Source organism: Panthera onca, chromosome E1 (assembly GCF_046562875.1).
Source record: "Panthera onca isolate mPanOnc1 chromosome E1, mPanOnc1 haplotype 2, whole genome shotgun sequence".
Classification (NCBI taxonomy): domain Eukaryota; kingdom Metazoa; phylum Chordata; class Mammalia; order Carnivora; family Felidae; genus Panthera; species Panthera onca.
The window spans coordinates 45,472,485-45,497,554 of NC_138352.1; the positions used below are offsets into that span (position 1 = coordinate 45,472,485).

Sequence of the window (25,070 nt, forward strand, 5' to 3'; positions counted from 1 at the left end):
AGCTTACAGAGAATGGCCCTGACTTGTGAGGCCTGAAGCAAAGCCAGCTGAGACACAGCCCAACTCAAGGTAAAGGGGAGCTGGGGCCAACCTTTGGCACGTGATGGAGGTAGGAAGACCTAGAGGAGAGCAGGAAAGAGCAATTTATTTCCCAAGCCCATGAATTCTTTGTACAGGGGTCAGAGAAGCCTGAGGCAGGGAAAGCCCAGGCACCTTCGAGGCCAGAGGAGGAGAGAAAGAATAATAACTGATATATATCGACCACTCCCTGTGTGTCAGGAACCATTGTGGGGTGCTCTCACATTTATGCCACTTAATTTTTTGTATATCCTAGTGAGATAGGTACCATCATCCCCATTTTACAAATGAGGCTCAATGAGGTGAATTCACTTGCCCAAGGTCACGGGGGAAGTGCCTGGAGTCTGGCTTCTACGCCAGGCTTCCCTAGAAGCAGGCCGCAGAGTGAGACTGCCCGGTGACAGTGCTTCCCCAAAAGGACGTACCCTCTTTGACCATCCTCCAGGTGTTGAAAAAGAGGGTGTGCAGGGGGAGCTCTGCTTCTGGACCCCAAGGCTGATAATTCTCATCCAGGCGGGACATGGTGGAGGGGACCTCCGAGTGGCCAAAGCGGAAGGCAAAGGTGAAGACATTGGAGATTCGGGGGTCAGCAGATTGGTTGTAGCCTCTGTATGGAGGGAGCCACTTCTGCATCTCATCACCGAGCACAATGGGTAGATAGTCCCTGAAGGTGATAATCTGGAGGGGGTGGGGATACATATCATGAGGAAAGGGTAAGAGAACACTTAAATCTCCGCAGAGTGAGGCTGGAGGAAGCTGCAGCTGAGAGGGATGAGTGTTCAAAAATCTAGGAGGGCAAATGGATAGCATATGTGCCCATTTCCCTTCCTGTGACCATAGCAGACATTGCTAATTGATCATGACACTCTTTCTGCTGGCCGCTCGTGTTATAGATGGAATTGTGTCCCTTCCAAAGTCATATGTTGAAGCCCTAATGTGACTGTATTTGGAGATAGGGCCTATAAAGAGGTAATTAAGGTTAAATGAGATCATAAGAGTGGGGCCCTCATCCAGTTAGGACTGGTGTCCTTATCAGAAGAGAGAGAGAGAGAGAGACTAGGGAGGTACACATACAGAGGAAAGACCATGTGAGGACACAGAGGGAAGGCGGCCATCTGCAAGCCAAGGACAGAGGCCTCAGGAGAAACAAAACCTGCTGATACCGTGGTCTTGCAGCCTCCAGAACTGTGAGAAAATAAGTTTCTGTTGTTTAAGCCTGTTGTTAATCAGTCTATGATATTTTACTATGGCAGCCCAAACAAACCAATATAAAACCTTAACTCAAATCATCTTTAGGTAGATACTTTTCATTCCTTGGATGATTTCCTACCAACATCTCCAGCAGCAAGATTTCTGGATCCAATTTAAAAATTAATATTGAATTATGGAGATTTTTGAGAAGAAATAAAGGGGGATATCTCTCTTTAATGGTTAAAACTAAGTGCATGGGGCTTCTGGTCCCAGAACAAGATGGAGGAGACTCATTTCCCCCTAATCTTCCACACTAAATATATGTAAACACTCTGGAAATTATTCCATAGACAACATAAATAGACTTTCAAAGCTGGAAAGAAGGTGGACTGACTGACGACCTCAGGACTTGAGGAATGACAGCACAGTGAGTTCCTGTATGCCCCCAGACTGAGTGCAGGAGAGCCTGGCAACCTGGAACCCCCAATAGGAATACACAAAAGGAGCCAAAGGGAGCCTGCTCTTTCTCTCCAAAGGACTGGGACGGGGGAACCCAGCAGAAACCTAGTGGAGAGCCCCCAGACCTACTTCACAACCCAAGCTCTGAGCCGTCCACAACTCAGGCTGGTGGATGGTCTGGTATGCCTGCAATGGTGGCAGCAGTGAAACCCCATATCTCTCTGTTCTTCACACAACAGCCATAAAGAGACCAGGTGCAGTGGCTGCTGCTCCCCTAGAAGGTTGCTGGGCAACAGAAGGCAGCCAGGAAAGGGCCTTCCTGCCTTGCAGACTGCATCAGTAGGCACTGAATGTGAACCCCAGAGTCACCAGAAGAATGAAGCAGACCAGAATAGCACTGCAAAGGCTCAGGAAACAACTGTCACTTGGGGTGGGGGCGCCTGAGTGGTTGAGTCAGTTGGGTGTCCGACTTTGGCTCATGTCATGATCTAGCAGGTTTGTGAGTTGAAGCCCTGTGTTGGGCTATTTGCTATCAGCAGACAACCTGCTTCAGATCCTCTGTCCCTCTGCCTGCCCCTCCGCTTCTCTTTCTCAAAGATAAATTTAAAAAAACTTAAAAAAATCCTGTCATATGAACTAAAGCCCACAAAAGTATGCCAGACATACATGTTAAACCCAAACAGACTTAAATAGGATCCTGAGTCTCCTAACATAATAACTAAAGTATCTAGGATACCATTTAAAAAATCACTCATAATGCCAAGAACCAGAAAAGCCACAGTTTGAATGGAAAGATAATCAATTGATGCCAATACCTACATGAATCAGGTACTGAGACGATCTGATAAAGATTTTAAAACCGTTGTCATAAAAACGCTTCAACAATCAATTACAAGTTACCTTGAAACACAAAACAGACCATCTCAGCAAAGAAGTAGAATTTATAAAAAAAATATTGAAACTGTAGAATACAGTTGAAAAATACTGTTAGTATTGAAAAATACTAACTAAAATTAAAACTTGTTAGGAAGACCCAGTAGTAGAGTGGAGATGACAGGGTAGAACTAAAGACAGATCAGTAGAATTAACTCAATCTAAGCAACAGAGAGAAAATAAACAAAACAAACACACAAACACCTCAAACAAACCAGAACCTCAGGGCTCTGTGGGACAATAACAAAAGAGCTAACACTCCTATTAATGGAGTCCCAGACATAGAGAAGAAAGGGGTGGCTAAAAAAGAATTTGAAGAAATAATGTCTAGAAACGTCCCCAAATTGGTGAAAGACATACACTTACAGATTCAAGAGGCTGAATGAATACCAAACATTATAAACCCAAAGAAATGTACTCCAAGATGCATTACAATTAAACTTCTGAAAACTAAACACAAAGTCTTAAATATTGCCAAAGAGAAGTGACACACTATCTACAAATGAACACCAATGTGAAACCATGGAGCCCAGAAGGAAGGGGTATAGCATTTTCCAAGTGCTGAAAGAAACCAGAAGGAAGAGTAAAATAAACCTGAAGCAAACAGAATAGGCTAAAGAAGAAAAGTCTTATTAATGAAGAAAGACCTTAGATAGAATTCAACATCTGTTCATGATAAAAACTCTCCATACACTAGGAATGGAGCGGAACTTCCTCAACCTCATCAAGAGCATCCACAGAAGATTTACAACAAACATTACACTTTTTTAAAGTTCATTTATTTTGAGAGAGAGAGGAAGAGAGAGAGAGTGACCACAAGCAGGGGAGGAACAGAGAGAGAATCCCAAGCAGGCTCTGCACTGTCAGCACAGAGCCTGATGCGGGGCTCGAACCCATGAACCATGAGATCATAACCTGAGCTGAAATCCAGAGTCAGATACTTAACCAACTGGGACACCCAACCAACTGAGGCACCCCAACAAACATTATACTTAATGGTGAAAGATTGAATGTTTTCCCTCTAGGATTAGGAAGACAAGGATGCCAGTTCTCACCACTCTTATTCAACACAGTACTGGAAATTATAGCCACTGATATAGGACAAGAGAAAAAAATGTTTAAAAACATAGATTACAAAAAGAGAGATACAACGGTCTTTATTTGCAGATGACATGATTGCATAGAAAATCTTTTTTTTTTTTTTTTTTTTTTTTTTTTTGAAAATCTTAAGGATTCTACAAGAAGAACTCCCCAAACTGAGCTCAGCAAGGCCAGGGTCAACATATAAAAATCAGTTACATTTTTATGCACTGATAAAGAGCAAGTGGCAGGTCAGAAAAAATGTAATACCATTTATGACTTACCCAAAGAAAATGAAATATTCAGGTACAAATATAACAAAACATGTACAGGATCTGTATGATAAAAATTACCAAATGCTGATGAAGTACAGCAAAGAAAACCTAAACACTTAGGCACACTGCATTTACAGATTAGAAAACTCAATATTGTAAAGATGTCAATTCTTCCTATATTAATCTATAGTTTTGATACAATTCCTATCAGAATCTCAGCAAGGTTTTTTTTTTTTTTTGTAGATGTAGATAAGCTTATTTAAAAATATATAGGAAAGGGACAGACCTGGAACAGCCAAAACAATTTGGAAAAAGAATACAGTGGGAAGAATCATGGTTCCCCATAGTAAGTCTTGCTGTGTAGCCAGAGTAAACACTGTGGTGCTGGTATAGGAATAGACACATAGATTAACAGAATAGAATAGATAATTCTGAGATAAATTCATATTAACATGCCCAAAAAATTTTTGATAAGGAACAAAAGCAATTCACTAGAGGAGGGATAGCCTTTTCAGTAAGTGGTGCTGAACAGTTGGACACCCTGTGGCCAAAGAAAATGAGCCTCACCCTAACCTTCACACATTATACAAAAATTAACCCCCAGTGGATCATGGCCTTAAGTGGAAAACATAAAAGTATAAAGCCTTTAGGAAAAACCCAATAAAAATCTTGGAGATCTAGGACTACAGAGAGTTCTGAGATTTGACACAAAAGCCCAACCCATGAGAGAAAAAAAAAAAAATGTGTCCTGATTGGACCTCATTAAAATTAAAAACTCTTACTCTGCAACAGATTCTGTTAAGAAAATGAGAGATTGGGAGAAAATATAAGTCACATATCTGATGGAAGATTTGTATCTAGAATACATAAAGAACCCTCAAAACTTAACATTAAAAGATAATCCATCTGAAAATGGGCAAAATATATGAACAGGTATTTTACTGCAGAGGATATACAGGTGGCAGATAAGCACAGGAGAAGATGTTCAACATGATTAGCCATTAGGGAAGTGCAAATTCAAACCACAATGAAATAACACTACATACCTATCAGAAAGAGTAAAATAAAAAACAATGACAACAAATCACGACCAGGATGCAGAGAAACTGGATGTTTCATACACTGCTGGTAGGAACATAAAATAGTACAGCTACTCCGGAAAATAGTTTGGCAGTTCCTTTTAAAACGCGAAATGGACTTGCGATATGACCCACTGCACTTGGGCAGAGTTTTCCCAGAGAAAGGAAAACTTACTTGCATGAAGAAATGTATATACGAATGTCTATAGCAGCTTCATTCATAATAGCTCCAAACTGGAAACTCTCCAGACGTCCTTCACTGGGTAAATGGTTAAACAAACCAGGGAATACTACTCAGCAACAAAAAGGAAGGGACTGTACACATACAACAGCCTGGATGAACCTCAGGGCAATTATGCTGAATGTAAAGAGCCAGCCTCAAAAGGATACATACTGCATGGTTTTATCTAGGTAACATTCACCAAACAGTACAGATGAAGAGCAGATTAGTGATTGTCAGGGGATAGGGACCTGGGAAGGGGGAGGGTGGATGTGGCTATCAGAGGGGGGCAGGAGGGAGTCCTGAGGTGATGGGAGAGTGAAGTATCTTTATTGTGGTGGTGGTTACATGAAACTACACATGTGATAAAATTGCACAGAGCTACACACACACACACACACACACACACACACACACACGCACACATGATTGCATTTAAATCTGGTGAAATCTGAATAAGACCTTTGGTTGGTGTCAATGTTAATGTCCTGCTTTTGATGTTGTACCATAGTTATGCAAAAACATTAGCACTGAGGAGGCTGGGTGTGTGTACTGTTTTTTTTTTTTAACAACTTCCTGAGAACCTATAATAATTTCAAAATAAAATGCTTAAAAAAATACGTGCACAGTTAATTCTAGTTAGTCAATCAGCCAATCTACAATAGCAATGGACTCTTTCTGTGACATGTGGCTTGGGTGCGGAGAATTGAAAAAGAAGACAATCCAACTGAAATAACCCAAAGAGCTCTGCAACAGTCAGTCCCAGGAGAGACAGAGCCTTTGGTCCCAGTGATGGTGGCATCTGGGCAGGCACACTGAGTGACCAACAGACAAATGACTCTCCAACACTCTGAGTTCAGGGATTCATTTTGGGGCAGAGAAGCTAAAGAAACAAGAAGGAGGGCTGAAATAATGAGGCAGTGGGAAGGAAGCAGCGGAGGAGAAGGGAAGAGGAGGTGCGGGACACAGAGGAGGTAGCTGGAGGGTGGCTGTGGGCAGAGCAGGGGTGGCGGGGCGGGGGGGGGGGGGCAGAAGCTAGGTGGGTGAGGGAGGCAGTGCTCCTGGGCTTCTGTACCTGCATGAAGGCTCCCAGGATTTTCCGGGCTTCCTGGTAGAGCTTCTCTCCATCCCAGTGAGGGTTGAGTCTCTTTAGTTCTTTGGCCAGCCGGTTGTGCTCTCGGAGAAAGAGGGTGTGGGAAGTGGCCAGCAAGGTGTGCTCGGAGGCTCGGAAATCTCCTGAAAGTCCAGAATGCAGGAAGGTTGGTTCCCCCTGAGTAGCCCCAAAACCCAGTAACTTGCACAAAGAAATACACGATAGTGCGCCCAAGGGACCCTCTCCTAAGCCCCTCCTTCCAGTTAACCTAAGGGAAGTCAAGTGGAATGGGATGGGGGTTGGGATTCAGAGGTTTGAATCTCAGCTCCACACACATGATTTTTAGCTGGGTCACTTTGGACAAGTTACTTGGCATTTCTAAGCCTCAGTCCCTGTATCTGTGAAAACGGGGATAAGAAGGCTGACTGCACAAGACTGCTCAAAACTACAGATGACATGAAAAAGGAAAATTTTGCTAATTACAATCCCAACTCCTTCTAAGATGGGGCAGTACAAACAGATAAGGGCTTTTGGTGGAGAGAAACTTTGAAAAGTTTTATGAATGGGAGTTTGAGGGCAGGTTCCTAGGTAGGGTCGAATTTGTCCATGTAACAATGGGAGGAGTATCTAGAGATGGGGGCCTTTGGAAGAAAGGAAAGAAGAGAGTGACAGGATAGGAGGTCAGCTAACTGGCAAAAGACCAGGTGTTCACAAGGGGATTTCTTGTGTCCTCTAATCTTTAGGAAAAGTCTATTAAATTCCCAAATGCTTGGTCTTACCGGATATTTTTGTGGAAAACAGGAAAGGGCTCAGTTTTGTATCTGGATTGATGTGAGATATGTGTGAACACAGAATTGAAGAGATCTACCCAAGAGATCTGGGCCTATGGACTGGCTTTCTGCCATGTCCAGGTGGGTGGGGCGGGGGCGGGGGTTATCCTGACAGAGTAGATTTTTGGAAGAGGAAAGGCCTCCAGGAGCCCAAGGCAAAGAGGACCAGGAGGACATGAGGCCCCCAGAATGAACAGAATTGGGGGGCTTTGGTTGTGCACAGGTTGTATGGAGCAGGGGCCTTGTACCAAGTTTATAAAAAGCCTTAAAAATATGCATTCCTGTTAATCTAAAATTTCTTCTTCTAACAAATTATCTTAATAAAATTATTAAAAATGAGTCCAGGGGCTCCTAGGTGGCTCAGTCGGTTAAGCATCCGACTTCAGCTCAGGTCATGATCTCGCAGTTCCTGAGTTCGAGCCCTACATAGGGCTCCGTGCTGACAGTTCAGAGACTGGAGCCTGCTTCCGATCTGTGTCTCCCTCTCTCTTCTCCTCCCCCCTCCCCTGCTCGTGCTCTCTCTCAAAAATTAACAAACATTAAAAAAAATTTTTTAAATGAGTGCAAAGATTCATCAACAAGGATATTCATTACCTAAAAACAATAAAGTAAAAATTAAAATTAAAATAAAAAAATAAAACATAAAAATAAAAAAAACCAGGAAAACTAGAAATGATTTAAGTGTTTCTAAATAGGATTGAGAAAATAAATCATGATAATGTATGTCAGGGAATATCAGGCAGCCAGTAAAAATCATGCTGGAGAATATTTAATGATGTGACATATTAAGTGAAGACATCAGGTTATAGAACATAACTGATAGTATAACCCCAATTATGTAAAACAATGTAGAACTATATCTATGATTTAAAAAAACCTGGAAAGATGGGCATTAAAAATGTTAACAATGATCATTTGTGGGTGGTAGGTTTTTCTTATTTGTGCTTCTCTGGATTTAATTGTTTTGTTTGTTTGTTTGTTTGATGGTGAACACATGTTCTTAGATTCTGTATTCATCCGGGCCCTTCTACCAGTCCTGGACCAGTGCCAGAGGCAATGGGGGCTTGGTGTGCATTTTTCCAGAAAGCATGCGAGAAGCAGCAGCAGTAAAGCCTCTCTGGAAGCTACCTAGCAGCCTCCTGAAGTTTTTCTGGTCTCTCTCTGCTCCCAGTCCTTGGGCCCCTCTGTTCCCAGCCTGGACTCACCTGCCAGGAAGCAGGGCACTTGGGCGGTGGTGTTGATGAACTCACAGGGGCTTGGCTTCTTGATGTCAAAGGGCAAGTAAGCCAGTCCGTGGTCCCAGATCTCCTGGTTCACAGCCATGAGGCCCAGCGGGCTGCTGAGGTTTCGAAGGCGGCTGGCCAGGCTGGGCTCAGGACCGTATACAAGGCTGGCATCCAGGAAGGAGGTCAGAGCGTTAATCTGATCTCGAGCCAGGGACTGATAAGGTGGAGTGGGGCAGACGAACCCAGCTCGGAAGAAAGGCATGCACTTCCCTTGAGTCTTCACCTTGGGGTCATTGGGAGGGAACTGCAGAGAGATTGGGGGGTGGGTGACTGGGCAGAGGTGGCACAGCTGGGATCTGGCAACCTCTCCCCAGGGTGGGTCTGGATGCGGCTGGCAAAGATGCTGATGGAGCCCTCCTGGGACCCTGGGACCAGACACTGATTCCAGATGCCTCCTGCTGACACTATACATCCCGAGCCACAATGCCCTGAAGTTCATTACATCCCACTGTGTAAAAAGTCTGAGGGGAATCATTCACTCTTTTATAGCAGAGGTTCCAAACTTTTGGTGGGGAGGGAGTCCTGAGATCCCTGGACAGGGAAGCAGGACAAGAAATAGGAAAGGCTTTGTTAATAACTACTATGAACGGAGTACTTGGGGGGTTCAGTCGGTTGAGCGACCGACTCTTGATTTTGGCTCAGGGCATGATCTCGTGGTTCATGGGTTCGAGTCCAGCGTTGAGCCCTTCCTGCAAGAGTCCTCCCTCACGAACTCCCTCCTCCCATTAAGCCTCCCCCCAGTGAACACTGTGATGAGCCCCTGAGTCCAAGTCTGCTTGGTATTCTCTATCTCCCTCTCTCTTGACCCCTCCCCCATTTGCTTGTATGCACTCTCTCAAAAGAAATAAACAATAACAAAATTACTAAAAACAGCTACCATTTATTTATTTTGGATCTAACATGTGCTATGTATTATGCATACTTTATCTCACTTTGGTCCTCAAAAAATGTAAGGTAGATAATTCAGTTCCATTTTACAGGTGAGAAAATCGAGGCTCAGAAAGGTTAAGTAATTTGTTCCAGAACTTGTAAACAGGAAGGGAAATATATGGGATTCAGATCTAGACTGACTTCTCTCCACAGTCCGTGTTCTTTACACCACAGCACAGAGCCTTGATTTGTTTGAGTGAATAAATCACTCTCTAACTGTAAAATAAGAAAAAAATGGGGCACCATTGCAAGTGCCTCTCTCTTCCTGCTGCCCACAAATCCCTGCTCTCACTGATTCATCCATCAAATTGCAGCTCTTTCTGGGAGCAGCCGTCCCAGACCCCGATGACTTACAGCAGCGTTCTACAAACTTCACTGTGTATAGAACGAATCCTGGTATAATGTAGATTTTGTTTCCCAATGTCTGGGATGAGGCTTGAGATCTTACATTTCTAAGAAGTCCCCAAGTGATGCCAATGCTGCTGGGCCAGGCACATAGACGACCCGCCCCTCCCCAGAGCTTCCCAATTTCACCATTAGTGGTTACTTGTCCATTTCCCACACAGGCTCTCTGTCCTTGAGGAAAGGAACAGTGTCTTATTCACCTTTGAATCCCCAGTGCTTAGTGCCGTGCCTGGCACGGAGTAGATGATTAATGTCTATTTATTGAATAAATGGATGAGTGAATGAATGGATGTGTGAGGCTTGGGAAGCTGTCAAGTCAGCATTCGAGATCTACCATGAGGTACCCTGCTAGTCAGGGAGGCAGGGGTTTTGTCACCAACAGCTGCAGGGGCCTACCATGATGGGGAAGCAGTTGTCTCCCTGGATACAGTACTTGTCACACTGGGCTTTGGAGTACTCGCTGCTCCCCAGCTCGGTGTCGGGGGCAAAATCCAGGTCATGGTCCACAATTTGACCCCACTGCATGAACAGCAAGGACGTGTTTTGGTCCAGAACACCCTCCTCACTCAGGTAGCCTGCAATCTTGTTGGAAACCTCCCGGGCCTACAGATGGAGACAGAAGGGGAGGAAGGATTGGAGGAAAAAGTGCTTTGAGGAGTCAGATTCAACTGCAGTTTTATTGAACACCCAGGGTATAACAGGTACATTTAATCCCCATGACAAGTTTGTGAGGTGGGTGGCATTACACCTTTTCCGAAGGTGAGGACACTGGAGAGGTGAGGCCAATTTCCAACGGTCCTGCAGCTACAAAAGGGGATAGTAGGGATGGGACTGAACACACGTCTGCGGGAATTGATGGCTTGCAAGGCCAGTGCCCTTTCCACTATGGAAATGGGAAAACAAAGACAGGCTGCTTGTGAAGCCACAGGGAGGTGCCAGGTGTCTGCGAGGAGGAGAGGGGCTCTGGGGGAGGGGCTGCCAACTCAGAAGAGGCCAACAGATAGGACCTCCGGGCAAACAACAGCTGATGCACCCCAGGGGCCGGGGCGGGGTAAGCGCGGGCAGGATGGGGCAGGGAGGCCATCTGCCTGGGAGACCCCAGGGTATCTGGCCTGTGGGCAGCTGGGACGTGACCACCACGTGCCTGGGCTCCGGGCTCCGCTGCCCTCTAGTGGCACTTAGGGGAGCACGGCCCGAGCCCGTCCAAGTCTCCACCTCTCCCCGGCTGCGGGCCCCACCTCGCACCTCCGCCCTCCCACCTATTTCTTCTTCCGTTCCGTGCGCGTTTGGGGGCGCTTCCCGTCCTCTCTGGGCTCTCCCCCTGCACCCTCCCGCTCGGGGCTCGCGCGCACCCCGGGCCCGCCCTCACCGGCGGGAGCGGGAAGCCGTTCCGCGTCCTCCCCGGCGTCCACCCGAAGGGCAGGGAGAGCCCGTCCTCGTACTCGGCGGGCAGCCAGCGCGCCAGCGCCCTGTTGGCGGCGCCCAGAGCGGGGTTCCTCCTGAAATCGAGCAAGACGCGCCCTCAGCCTCGGCCCGCGCTCCGGGCTCCGCTTCTCCAAAGCCCTGGGGGACCCGTAGGGAAGGGGCGGGACTCCGCCCGAGGGAAAGGGGGTGCGGGGGAGGTGCCTCTCAGTCGGGGAGGGGGGTCGCTGAACTGCGTCCGCTCTGAAGGCGCGGCACTACGGCGGCCCCTTTGGAAGACGGGGAAGCTCGGGAAGGTTCCAATATGAACGGGTTCCGGTGGGCCGCAGGCCCGGGAGGGGGAGGCAGCGGGGGTTCTGCCGGGAATGGCCAAGCGGCAAAGCCCCTAGCTGGGCCGCCCCGGACAACTGCCCGTGCCCCCTCACCTGTTGTTACAATCTCCTGTAATGGTTCGGTAAGGATTGTCCTTGTCACATTTCACCACAGGAACGGGGGCACCACAGCCCACCTCCCAAGACAGTGCAGTCAAGTCAAGGCCAGGTTCTGAAACAGAAGGGACGCCAGAGGGGCTGAGTTCTTTCTCCATTCTGAGGCACGGCGGGGAGGCAGGAAACCGAAAGCAGAGGGGAACTTCCTTTTCTGGGAATGCATTTGTCTGTTTTAGGTAAGCATTTCTCAGGTGGTTTCTTGTTTAATCCTGACAACTCATTGAGGTAAGAGGTTTAAGTCCCATTTTACAGATGAGAAACTGAGGCCACAGCGCTCAAGGGACTTGCCCAAGGCCACACAGGTAGTAACTGTGAAAGTGCTAGCATTGTTAGTGATTTTTTTTTTTTTTAATCAGGGCATTCGAATCAACAGATCTTTCTTTTAGAACGAAAATACCCCTGAGAGGTTAAGCACATGTTAGTAGGAGTTAGTCTGATAAGACTGCTTTTCTTCTTCTAAAGCTTCACTGACATCTAAAGTACCAAGCAAGCAGGAACCTAGATAAGGAAGATGTTGGGAAGATACAGGTAATTTTTAAAAACTGTTTATTATTGAGAGAGGGCAAGTGGGGGAGGGGCAGAGGATCTGAAGAGGTGGCTCTGTGCTGACAGGCTGACAGCAGCGAGCCCGATGTGGGGCTCGAACTCACGAACCACGAGATCATGACCTGAGCCAAAGTCAGATGCTCAACCGACGAAGCCACCCAGGTGCCCCGGGACAGGTAATTTTTAAGTGAGGGGCGCTGTGGTCCTGGGAGGAGTAACATAGTGGGGCTTTACGCAGCAGAGGCTCCCGTGCTGGCACAGAAAGGAGAGAACTGCTAACCTCCTAAAGCAGTCTGTGATCCATCCTGGTGCCTGCATGAAAGAGAAGCAAGGGAATCTTGCTCTATGGGGGCTTCTTCAGGGGACCATCTGTGAAGGTTGGCAGGGGCAGGGGTTCAACCCTCTGTACCTTTTGAGTCTCAGAGTCTAAAGTGATCCTTATTTCTCCCTACCTCATCCCAGTTTCCTTCTTTTGGAACTTTGGAATTTGCTCAAGTCCTAAGCCTGCTATCTTCCTGGACCTGCTGTTTTCCCAGGAAGAACTTGCAGCCCCTTCCTCTGGTTGGGACCAAGCCCCTTCCTCCCTGACCCTCCAGAAGCTGTGACATTTGGTAGGGGTGGGAGTGGACGGGTTGGAGATCACAATCAATCCGTCACGTCATTGTTTCAGCTCCATATTATGCAAGACAAGATGGAAATCTCATCTCCTGTGACATAATCCCAGTAAATCCCCCTGGTACAGGTGGCTTACATGTCTCCTTTATGGAGACATAAAGCAGAGTAGTGGTGACACTGGTTTGGGACAGGGAGCCCATGTTTGTTGACTTTAGTACTTCCTCTGGACAGAGGCTTTACAGATGGCATTACACAAAGAGCATGAATGTCCCCTTATTTGGAGTTGGCAGTGTGACCTTGCTGGGCTTGAGTTCCTTTCTCTGCAAACAAAACAAAACAAAATAAAACAAAACCATACTGGCACAGCTGTCCCCTCAGCCCCTCCTTGCTCTGCAAGCCCACGAACCTGAGCAGGGAGAGCCAAGGAGGTGCTCCTAATAGGGGATACAGCTTTTGGTGACTCCTGTTCTCTCCTGCAGGGTCATGGCCCCTTCCCGCCATCAGAGGGTCAGTGGGTTTTCTGTACCTGTGGCATTGGTCAAGGCCACTTTCTGCCTCAGTCTCTTTAAGGATTCCTCCCACACCTGCCCGTTGCGGATGGCTGTGCGTGCCTGGCCTTTGGCATGCTTGAGGTACTCCGAGAGCTGTCGAGTGGTGGGTGCCTCTGAGCTCATGGCGGCCTTTAGCCTACAATGGAGAGCGATAGGAGAGTCAAGACTGGGCCCTCCAGCTCTGAAGCTTTAGAAGGGGTGTGAAGGGATGTGTGTATGGGGAGGAGCCACAGGGGGTGGCGGCAGCGCGGGCAGGAGACAAGCACTCCCGTGCTCTCAGAATCTTTCTCATTTCCTTTCTGATGCCTCTGGAAAATCTCTTCTGGGAGGAGGAAGCTACAGTGTGTCTTTAAGCTTTGTTGGGTCTGGTTCTGAGAAAGGGCAGGCAGATGGAGGTGAGCGCTTCCTGAATTAGAATCAGAGGGTTGTAGCTGTGCTGGCTGGGTCAGAATTAATTAGAGAAACTTAAAAACACCTAAGCCCAGGATGTCCTGACTCAGACTGAGGAACTCCTGTCATGTAGGAGTTTAGAAATAACAAGAGAATTCTAGAGATAACAAGCCTAGGGGCCTTCAGTTCTTCCCATGGAAACATCCTTAACTGCAGCTAGCCCTGGAGTTAGCGTGGAGTTTGCTTCGATGTGGGCTGTAGCATCCAGCCTCTTGCTGACCATTTTTGGGGCAAGATGTTCAGCCTTTTTATTCTTAATTTCCCATGTGTAAAGGGAGAAGCCCGAATCCCTGCTACTAAGAAGTTTGGGACAAACACAGAGATGACTGAGTGCAAGGTGGTGTTAGAAAAGTGCCTCCATGAGAATCCACCACCCCTTCCCCGTGCCTCAGTCTCCACACATGTGGGAGGAAGGGTTCCGTGAGATGATATCTATGGCTCTGAGACTCTGAAACATTGGAAGTTGCTCAGCTTCTCACAAAAGACAGCTCTGCTTTTGGGGTACAGTTCGCTGGCTGCAACAGCTGGCCTGATCTATAGGTTAGGTTCTTACCTATTTCCAGGGTGAGGGGGCATGGTGTCTCAGTCTGAGGGACTTCCTGGGCAGGTGGGACAGGGACAAGGATGACTGGGATGATTGCGCTCTATTTGGCAGGCCTACCCCCGACCAGCCTCCCCCAACCTCAATTAAAAAGACCCAAGACAGTAAGCCAGACTGTCTTTTTGCTGCTGTTGCAAGAGACTGCGTGGCCCAGTGGCCAGGAGGGCTACACTGTCCAGTATGGTAACTTCCAGCCACAAGTGGCTATTTAAATGGAACTTCATTAAAATTAAATTAAATTCAGTTCCTCACTGGTACTAGCCAGTAAGTGCTCAACGGCCACACGTAGTTACTGGCTCCTGTATTGGATGGCCCCGACACAGAAAACCATCACGGAAAGTTCTGTGGGCCCGCACTCACCTGGAGTTGGGGCTTAGGAAGCAAGATTTGAACATTGGCTGGTTTGACTTGTGACTGCCACTTACTAGTTATGTGCCCTTGGGCAAGTTACTTAACCTCTCTGTACCCAGCTTCCTTATCCATAAAATGAAATAACGACATTTCGTTGAGCCATGCTATTTGATCATTTTGACCTCAAAAACAAGCTATTTCATGTAGTTCAATTTAGCATTTCATACGGTTTGGGGGAGGAAGGGCTGTAAAGCTCCTTGAGCTGTATCTGGCGTGGAATACACACATGTGTTAGCCTCAGCGCCACCGTCCTCATGGGCCAGGGCCCAAAGGGTCCCCCACCCAATAAACAAGGTGCGCTGCTGGGCCTTCCAGGGCTCTACCTGGAAGGTCCCACGCAAGGTTCTGCACGTTCCTTCCTTCCTCCTGTGCCCTGGGCTCTGCGTGCTTCTCCCGCCTGAATGCGGGATCCCTCCTGCTTTGCTCAGGGCTGGGCTCCGTGGGATCAGCCAGGGTTTGGGAAGAAGTCTTTACCCATCTCCAGGCCTCCACCCTCATCCTAGTTACCGTCGCCTTCATCTGGACGGCTGTAGCGGCCTCCTGACCAGGGCCCCGCCCCACTCCCTGTCTCTCTCCACCCCCTGCTGTCTGTTCCCCACACAGCTGCTGGAGCGCACTTAGAGTCAAAAGCAGACCATGGCACTCTGCTTACCCTGGGACATGGATGAATCCATCTGCTTATTGCACACACACTCCTATTGTGGTGCCATCACTGCCTGTACCTAGTTCCAAAACATTTTCATCACCCCCCAAGGAGACCCTATACCCATTAAGCAGTCTCTTCCAATTCCTCCCCTGCCCTCCTCCACCAGCAACCTCTAATCTGCTTTCTGACTCTATGGCCCTTAGCGTCCACCTCTCTGGCCTACCTGCACGGTGTGCTCCTCCCTGTCTACCACCTCCACCAGCATTGGGCTTCTTTCTGTTTCCCGAGCACCCTAAGCTCTTTCCCGCCTCAGCACCCTTGCCTTTGTCCTTCCCAGTCCCTGGGATGCTATCCTCCCGGCTCTCTACATGGCTGGCTGCTTCTCATCCTCCATCAGGCTTCCCTGATCCCTGGGCCTAGAGTAGCAACCATCGCTTTGTTTATTTCCTTCATTGGATTGTTTGTGTAACAAGATGGTTATGTGTGATTCTTTATGTCTCCATGAGGCCCCTAAGTCCAAGAACTAACCAGTACGAATGAAGTCCAAAGCATGGCTGGTCAGTGCACAGCTTGCAAAGGAGGTGATGAACACTGATTTTGTGGCCTTTACTGTATCCTTACCTTGGGCCTATAAAAGGATTGAAGTTAAGGAGGGAGAGAGAATTTTTGTTTGGAGATAGTTACTGAAATACCAAGTACTTCCCTACTGCCACCATGGGGCTTCATCTGTGCTTTAATTCTAGTGATAAGGGACTTAAGAGGTGGGCTAGAGTCATGGCCAGTGGCTGATACCTGCCCAAAGAGCCTACAGGAGTGGAGGCTGGCACCACGCACTTAATAGAGTAAGCCAGACAGGGCCACACTGCATGGGATCTGTATATCCTCCAGCAGCAGGGTGAAGCTTGTAGTCTTCTGGAGCCTGCTTAAAAGGCACCTGGCTCAAGAGGGTGTGGGGAGGTGAGAAAGTGAGCCAGATGCTTCTGTACTGAAGGTTGGAGCTGTCAGCTACTGGCCAGAAACTTCTCTGGGTCAGGGAGCTGGCAGCAGAATCTCTGAGACAGCCAACAAGTGCCCAAGGTGGGGAAGACCTTCTGACCCCTTCAGGGCACTAAGTTGTGAGGTGACTTAGACCTTGCCCTTTGCTATCTCTCCTCCACCGCCCCCCCCACCCCCAGCTTAACCCTGAGGAGTCAGAAACCTGTGTTGGGGGATTGGGAAGAGCCCAGGAAGGAGGAACTAGCAGACTGTGTTCCATTTCTCATTATAAACCTAATAAAGCAGCTCTGAGCCCAGGGATGTAGGAAGCTCTAGGCTTTGTCTTCTTACGCTGACATTTAAATTCCTGAAAGGATACTGTTCTTGGGACTAGAAGTGGCTGGAGTACCTCTTGTCTTCTAAAAGTAAAAAAAACAGTATGGAACTGCTTAAAAGTCATTCAAGGGCCAAGGAGGAAGGAAGCCCCAATTCTAGTGCAAAGAGACAGCAAGAGGAAGGAATAAGGTTGTTTTCTGCTCAACACAGTGGTTATTCTTGTCTGTATGCCTGCCTCTAGCTTGATGGGCATCCTGAGAGCTGGCACCCAGTCTTCATTGCTTATTTCAAAGATCCCAGCCCCTAACATGTGGTTCGAGGGTGGCTGACTCTGCTGGTGGGCTGTGGGATCTCCAAGTGCCCTTGGATCATTTTATGGCATTGGGGTGCTGCGCCCCCTAGCTGCTTTGGGTGTAGTTGCTGACGGCTCACACCTGTACCCTTGTGTGATTACTGAGCCAATCCTTGCTTAACTTCCTTCTTTGACCTTTCCAGCTTTGCCCTCTCACTTCATTTACAGCTCTCCCAAGAGTAATTCTTAATTAGTCACCTGCCCGTGAATCCATGTCTCAGGTTCTGCTTCTAGGGAACCGGGCTTATGTCAGTCAATATTAGTTGAATGAATGGAGAAATTCTACCAACAGGCTTTCTGAGACTCTGTAATGCATGACCCAAGGAAACATCCGGCCATGTGGAAGAAAGTGCTTCCAGGATTAGATTAAACATCCTCTTAAAGGTAATTTACAGGCTAAGGATTTTAAGACTCCTATTTGTCACACACTCAGAGTTGGGGGGTGGTGGTAGCACAGTCTGGATGATTGCTTTCTCACTGGCTTGTCAGGGCTGGCCTAGATGTGCTCGTCATTAACTGGAAGCCTAGCAAGGGGAGTACGCTGTGTCTGTGTCTCACGTACCTGGTCCTGGAATCCAGGAAGGCCTTGTTGACTTGGATCTTGACCTGATTCACAGCATCAGAGATGGCAGCAGTTGTGGTGGCCCGTGCTTGGAGGAGGAGGGACAAGGAGCAGAGTATCTGACACCATTCCTTTGAGATACCCTCTGCTTCTGTCTCCCTCTTTCTCAGCCATTACCCTCACCCCTCAAATCCAAGCAGGCAGAAGATTGAGATTAGGAAACATTCACAAGAATCCTCAAGGAGAAAAAGAATAGAATGGGAAGAATGCTCTCTGATCCTTGATAAGATGTCGGAATTGCTCTTCAGAGGTCCACTAGAATACCCAGGGATGGGATTAAGGTGTGTGACCATCCAGGTTGGCTTGGGCTACTGGGCTGTGGGGATTTTTCTGGGTTTTGGTGAGGTAGACACGTAAGTGTCCATCAAAGGACTTAGCTGATCACCAGGGCCCTGAGGTAGAGAAGGAGCGTTAGGAATTCTTGTTCTCACTTGTATTGGGGTCTGGAGCATGGAGGTGGGGTGTGGTGAGTTAAATGGTGTCCCCCCAAAATACATGTCTCAGAATGTGACCCTATTTGGAAATAGGATCTTTGCAGATGTAATTAATTCAGATAAGGTCATAAAGGTATAGGATTAGGGTGGGCTCTAGATCCAATGACTGGTGGTCTTATAGCAAAAGAACACACAGGATACACACAGAGAAGTATGTGAAGAGAGGCAGAGATTAAACTGATGTAGCTATAAGCCAAGGAGTACCAAGAATTGCTGGAGCCACCAGAAGCTAGGAAGAGGCAAGGAAGGATTCCCTTCTAGAGACTTTAGGACCCTGCTGACACCTTGACCTTGGACTTCTAGCCTCCTGAACTGTAGAATACATTTCTGTTGTCTTCAGCCACCCAGTTGTGATCCTTTGTCACAGCAGCCCCACGAATTCAATATGGAGACACTTACCATTTGTGGCCAATGCTGCCGCCTGAAGCAAAGTCAGGAAAGCTAAGAGGACTGAGAGATGGAGGGCTTGCATTGCTGAAACGAGACCCAGGATCAGATATGAGCCTTGTAGAGCCCCCATGGGAGGGACGGAGTCACAGAAAGGGATGGTAAAGCATAAAAAGCCCAGGGAACAGCAGATGCCCTAATATTGGAGTAGAGGTGGGGAAGCTACAATAACTTAAGTTAGCATCAATCATCTGTGCAGACCCATGCCTGCTATTGGGAGACATGGAAAGAAGCAGGGCTGGAAGGGAAAGAACTCAGGCTTCAGGGTCAGGAGATCTGGAGTTAAAGTTCTGCATTTGCTACAACTAGCTCTGTGACATTGGGCAGGTTACTTAACGTCTCTGGGCCCCTGTCCTGGCAAGTGAGGGCCAAGTGATACAGGATGTCTGATTCTGCCCTGATAGCCTGTGACCTGAGATCCTGTACCTGTCTTGTCACAAGTGTGAGAAATGCTGTTACCAAACCTGGAACAGGTCTTTGGAGTTCCCCTCCTTCCTTCCCCTGGGGATGTATTGCATCCGGGGAGCATGCCTGAGAAGCACGCACTCAGCTCCTCCCTTCAGAAACCAGCAAGGGCTTCTACCCTTCCTCAAAGAGCCAATTTGATGGGAGCACATGAATGAAAGTTGTGACAAAGCTCAGGGCTCCCCTGGGCCCACAGCTGTGCCCCAGGCTGCCTGGAGAGATTCCAGATCTTAGATTAACCCCTTCATTGTGAGCTTTAACCCTGAATGTAAATCATCAGACAAAAATACCTGCAGCTTTGTTGGCTGATGAGGGGCTTTGGGGGGTAGAGTGTTCATGAGATTTGGTGGTATAGAACCAAAATTTAAAAAAAAATGTTTATTTATTTATTTTGAGAGAGAGAGTGAACATAGGAGCAGGGGAGCAGCAGAGAGAGACAAGGAGACAGAATCCCAAGCCGACTTTGCACGGTCAGCGCAGAGCCTGATGTGGGGCTCGAACTCACCAACTGTGAGATCATGATCTGAGCTGAAATCAAGAATTGGATGCTTAATTGACTGAGCTATCCAGGTGCCCCTGAACCAAAATATGGGTTTTTAAAAAAATTTTTTTTAATGTTTATTTATTTTTGAGACAGGGATTGACAGAGTATGAACGGGGGAGGGTCAGAGACAGAGGGAGACACAGAATCCGAAACAGGCTCCAGGCTCTGAGCTGTCAGCACAGAGCCCGACGTGGGGCTCGAACTCACAGACTGCGAGATCATGACCTGAGCCGAAGTCGGACGCTCAACCGACTGAGCCACCCAGGCGCCCCCTGAACCAAAATATGTTTTGAGGAGATTCTGGCTCCAGCCCCAGGAAGCACCCACGGCATGAGATGGAATGATCATTTGTTTCTATCATGTTCTCGACAGGTCCCTCAGATTTCACAGGTGGGCATGGGTTCTTCCCTCAGTGTGCATTCACTGGTTGGATTCCAGAAACACACCAGGGAGAACATCTCAGATTGGCTGCTCCCTCCATATCTACTTGAAGCTTCCTAAGAGAAATTGTGGTTCTGGAGCTTTGCCTGAGAGGCCACCTAGGTGGTCTTATGGACACCCTCTTAGATACTCTCCCCTTGAATTCGGCCAGTCCAGAAGAGGACTATATCTGGACCAGGTAATTTTGGTCTCCGCCACACTTCCCCAGTCTTTCCCTCTGTCCTTTTATGATTCCTCTGACAATTTTTATCTTGTTGAGTGTACTTTTTGTAAGCTAACTCTAGAAAAAAAGGCAAGGTATGAATAAGTACCTCTCTGGCCAAGATTCTCCTGGGCACTTCCATTTATTTCCAAGAGGAGTTCTCAAATGGCTTAACCCTCGATGGGATCTTGTTCTTACACTTCTATGATCCCGAGTAGAACCATAGTCTTCCTCTTTGTAATTCGAGGAGAACATTGAGCCAGCCAGAAATCTGCCCTTTCAGGCATATAAAGCGCATGATGGGTTTGGAGTAAAATGTATCACTGATATATATATATATATATATATATATATATATATATATATATATATATATATATGTGTGTGTGTGTGTGTGTGTGTGTTTAATTCTGGTAAAAACATATAGTATAATATTTGTTATCTTAACCATTTTTTAAAAGTTTTTATCTATTTATTTTGAGAGACAGAGAGAACAGGGGAGGGACAGGGAGAGCAGGGGAGGGGCAGAGAGAGCGGGGGAGGGGCAGAAAGAGAGGGAGAGAGAGAATCCCAAGCAGGCTCTGCACTGACAGCCCCAACTTGGGGGCTTGAACTCAAGAAACATGAGATCATGACCTGAGCCAAAATTAAGAATAGGACAATTATGGGTGGCTCAGTTGGCTAACATCTGCTCAGGTCATAATCTTCTGGCTCAGAAGTTCGAGCCCCACATCAGGCTCTGTGCTGACAGCTTCAGATTCTGTGTCTCTCTCTCTCTCTGCTCCTCCTTTGCACACGCTTTGTCTCTCTCTCTTCCTCAAAAATAAATAGGATTTATTTATTTACTATTTATTTATTCATTACAAAATACATTAAAAAAAAGAGTAGGACACTTAACCAACTGAGCCACCCACGCACCCCTGTTTTAAACCATTTTTTAAATTTTTTTTTTTTTCAACGTTTTTTTTTTATTTATTTTTGGGACAGAGAGAGACAGAGCATGAACGGGGGAGGGGCAGAGAGAGAGGGAGACACAGAATCGGAAAGAGGCTCCAGGCTCCGAGCTGTCAGCCCAGAGCCTGACGCGGGGCTCGAACTCACGGACCGCGAGATCGTGACCTGGCTGAAGTCGGACGCTTAACCGACTGCGCCACCCAGGCGCCCCTGTTTTAAACCATTTTTAACCATACAGTACATAGTAGTGACAAGTATATTCATATTGTTGTACAGCAGATCTCTAGAACTATTTCATCTTGCAAAACTAAAAATCTATACCCACTAAAGACCAACTCCCTTTTCCTTCTTCCCCTAGCAACAACCATATCATTGATTTTTAAAGAGGGCTGATGGGCACACAAGTATTCATTATACTGCTCTTTCAATGACTAATGTATTTTGTAATAAATTAAAAACAAAAGTAAAAGGTTAGTCTATGAAAAAAGACATCATCTGAGATAGAGGAAGAGAAATATCGTAGTTGAAGACATGACAGTTGAGAAATCTAAACAGGAAAATCAACTTCCATGCTCATTTCTCTTCTCCCTTCCTTGGACCCCCTTCCCCCTCATACTCCTCTCACTTGGAAGGCAGGGAGAGACCTCAAGGCCAAAGCCAAATTATTTTCCATGTCTTGGCCAACTTCCCTGGTGTGTGTGAAGGAAGGATGTGGGACAGAAAGCAGAGCCAGGCAAATGAAAGGTTATGCCACTGCGCTGGAAAAAAAGGTATGCTAAAAGATCCTGAAGGGACACTGTCTGCAGCCAGAGCCAAGCAGGGTGGAGGGTGGAAGACATAGGGCTTCAGGTGTAAGAGGTCACCAAGAGGCTTCTGTGATGTTTGGATATTTATCCACATTCTTATCATCATGCTCAGTGCAGAAATTATTTCCCAAGCCCTTTGGTTTGCAGCAAAGCCTGGGGCCTTCTCTGGGACATGAAGCAATATCCTGAGACAGAGTCATAGCCTCTGCCCCTCTAATGGCAGGGCTGGTCCACAATTCCTTGCCTCTATTCACATCCTCTTATGCAGTGCTCTCTCTGCCTGATGAACTATTCATTCTTCAACAGCCAGGCCAAATTTTGCTTTCTCTGTGAAGTGTAGCAGATTTCTCCACGCAAAGTTAGGTCATTCATTTTTCTGTCCTCCCGTTGGACTCCACTCATATCACATATCACTGTTTTCGTGTCTGTTTCCCCTATCAGACCATGAGCTCCTCAAGGGCTATATCTTATTTTTGTTTTTTCCCATGCCCAAGCCTAGTGTTGGTACATAATATGTGTTGGGTTCATGCTGAATAAATGAAACTCCAAGGGCAGAGAAGTTCAGCATCTGGAAGGTACAGAGAGTCATGATGGTGACAGTCCCTTAGCCCACACCTTAATGTGCCTACTAATCACCTGGGGACCTGATTGAATGCAAATTCTAACTCAGAAGGAAACAGAAGGGCCTGAGAGCCTATATTTCCAACAGGCTCCCAGGAGATGCTCCTGCTTCTGCTGGTCTGCAGTCCACACTCTGAGCACCAAGGCCTTCCAGAGTCTGGCTCTCAAACTTGCTGAGAAGTCACCAAGAGGGGCTTCAGGAAAGCCTGAGAAGGGAAGGAATCAGTGGGATTCTTTTCCATGAGTGGCAAGAGCTCTGTTGAGGGTGGTAGGATGAGCCATAGGAAAACTAACAAACACGCCGTCACCCCCGAAAAGGTTCTATTTGATCTTTTGAGTAATTCCAGGATCAAGAGGAAAATGGTCAAGAGGAGAAAGTTCTTATCAAGATCTCTTATTTTTTTAGTTAAAAAAATTTTTTTATACTAGGCTTCATGACCTATGTGGGGCTTGAACTCAACCCTGAGATCAAGAGTTGCACACTCTACCAACTGAGCCAGCCAGATGCCCCTATCAAGATCTTCTTAGAAGAAACAATCCCCTACTTCAGCCACAGGGTTTGGGACACCCAATCACATAAAACACAATATGATTCAACCACTCCATTCTTCCAAAATGAAGGCCATCTCATATTGCTGCAATTCATATATCTGATTGAGATTCAGGTGTCCACAAGAGCATTGAAGACATATGGGACTAGGCATTCAGGGCTAACTAGATGTTCAGATATGCTATAAATACCAGGCATAAGATGCTGGAAACAAGATAAAGATCTGAGAGCCCTATCTTAGGAAACTCTTAAAACACTGTAAATTTTCACTCTAGTTTAGAGGTTACATGATAGCAATCTTAAGAACACCACTTGGAGCATCATTCTGTTATTATTTATCCCCAACTCTGTGTGTTATCTCTTGGGCCTCAGTTCCTAAAAATGGTGGATGAGAGGTCTTATGGTACCTTCCAGCCCTAAGAGTTTATGATTCTGTGACTGTTTTCAGACTTGGAAAATCTGCCTTGCCCCACATGGATTTAATCACATTCTCCTTACACCAAACAGGAATGATCTGCCATTGTGGCAGCCAAATCTGGCACCAGAAAATGCCCACTGAAGACAAGTCCAAATGCAGTACCAAGCTTTCTGAGAAGCCTTTAGGAAATTTCATCATCAACTTTGCAGAAATCATGAAAGATTAAAATTAATGAGTCTTACCTGCCAAGTGCCTGGGCCTCTGGTGGCAGCCAGTGGAGTTATTCTGCTAGGAAGAACTGGTGTTTTATAGCTTCCACCAAGAATTTATTTCTGGGAAAGGCCAAGAAGGGAGATTTTGAGGGACTGAGGTGGCTTGGAGGTTCAGCAGGAAACACCCTGTGACTCCAGGCAGATGCATGAGGAAACTGCAGGGATTGGTTGATGCAATATCACTGATTGGGTGGAAACAGAACCTCTTCTTCCCATTTTCAAGGTTAAATACATGGTCCTGCTGTAGTTGTGGAAGGCAAAACTCCAAATTCTGAGCACGCTTGTCCCTCTTAAGCCCTTTATGGCATCTGAAAAACTCTTAAATTGGGAACAATTGAATGGCCCTCTTCTCCACTCATTTATTTACTGCCTTTTGATCCCTCCCTTACCTTTCACCTGATTCTTTGTAGAAGGAGATAGATTTGTCCTGGATTTAAAGCAATAAAAAAAAACTGACTTTTTTTTTTTCTGTGAATACTGCCCCTTCTTTTGGCCACCAGAGAGGTCACAAGAACCCTGAACTTGTCAGGGTGGTAGGTTAAGTCCCCATTTCTGTCATTTATATGGCTCTGGGAAAGTCATTTCACCTTTTGGTATATCACATTCTCTAGTTAGAAAATTGATAGTTTAAATGATTACTAGGAGTCTGTAACTTCATGCCTTCTATAGGATGGCCATTAAAAAACACCAATATCTGGGAACTTATATGTAATATACCACCCTTACCTCAATGACTTTGAAATTTCAAGTTAACTCCACAAAGGAAGGAAACAGGAAGTTTCCTGAAATTTCAGGAAAATGAAATTTCATTGAAATGTATTTTACAGACAGACAGATAAAAACATAAGTTCTTGGGTGCCCAAGTGGTTCAGTCGGTTAAGCGTTTGACTTCGGCTCAGGTCACAATCTCACAGTTTGTGAGTTTGAGCCTTGCATTGGGCTCTCTGCTGTCAGCACAGAGTCTGCTTCAGATCCTCTGCGC

At 46.7% G+C, this 25,070-nt stretch overlaps 1 protein-coding gene and 1 long non-coding RNA gene across 2 annotated transcripts in view; one reads left to right on the plus strand and one right to left on the minus strand.

Moving 5' to 3' along the window:
* Nucleotides 1-24,554, minus strand: part of LPO (lactoperoxidase) — a 28,065-nt gene extending 3,511 nt beyond the window's left edge. The window contains exons 1-10 of the mRNA XM_060646521.3: nucleotides 24,059-24,554; nucleotides 18,768-18,842; nucleotides 17,815-17,902; nucleotides 13,457-13,617; nucleotides 11,707-11,824; nucleotides 11,229-11,358; nucleotides 10,256-10,462; nucleotides 8,444-8,768; nucleotides 6,391-6,551; nucleotides 504-756 (exon numbers count right to left, since the gene is read on the minus strand). Of these exons, the coding sequence (XP_060502504.3) occupies nucleotides 504-756; nucleotides 6,391-6,551; nucleotides 8,444-8,768; nucleotides 10,256-10,462; nucleotides 11,229-11,358; nucleotides 11,707-11,824; nucleotides 13,457-13,617; nucleotides 17,815-17,902; nucleotides 18,768-18,840 (1,516 nt within the window). The 5' untranslated portion in view covers nucleotides 18,841-18,842; nucleotides 24,059-24,554. The remainder of the gene's footprint in view (nucleotides 1-503; nucleotides 757-6,390; nucleotides 6,552-8,443; nucleotides 8,769-10,255; nucleotides 10,463-11,228; nucleotides 11,359-11,706; nucleotides 11,825-13,456; nucleotides 13,618-17,814; nucleotides 17,903-18,767; nucleotides 18,843-24,058) is intronic.
* Nucleotides 11,773-13,471, plus strand: LOC132687909 (uncharacterized). The gene is made up of 4 exons (XR_013552017.2): nucleotides 11,773-11,945; nucleotides 12,022-12,071; nucleotides 12,232-12,297; nucleotides 12,382-13,471. It is a non-coding gene; the product is annotated as an uncharacterized LOC132687909 (long non-coding RNA).
* Nucleotides 24,555-25,070: the final 516 nt, after the last annotated feature.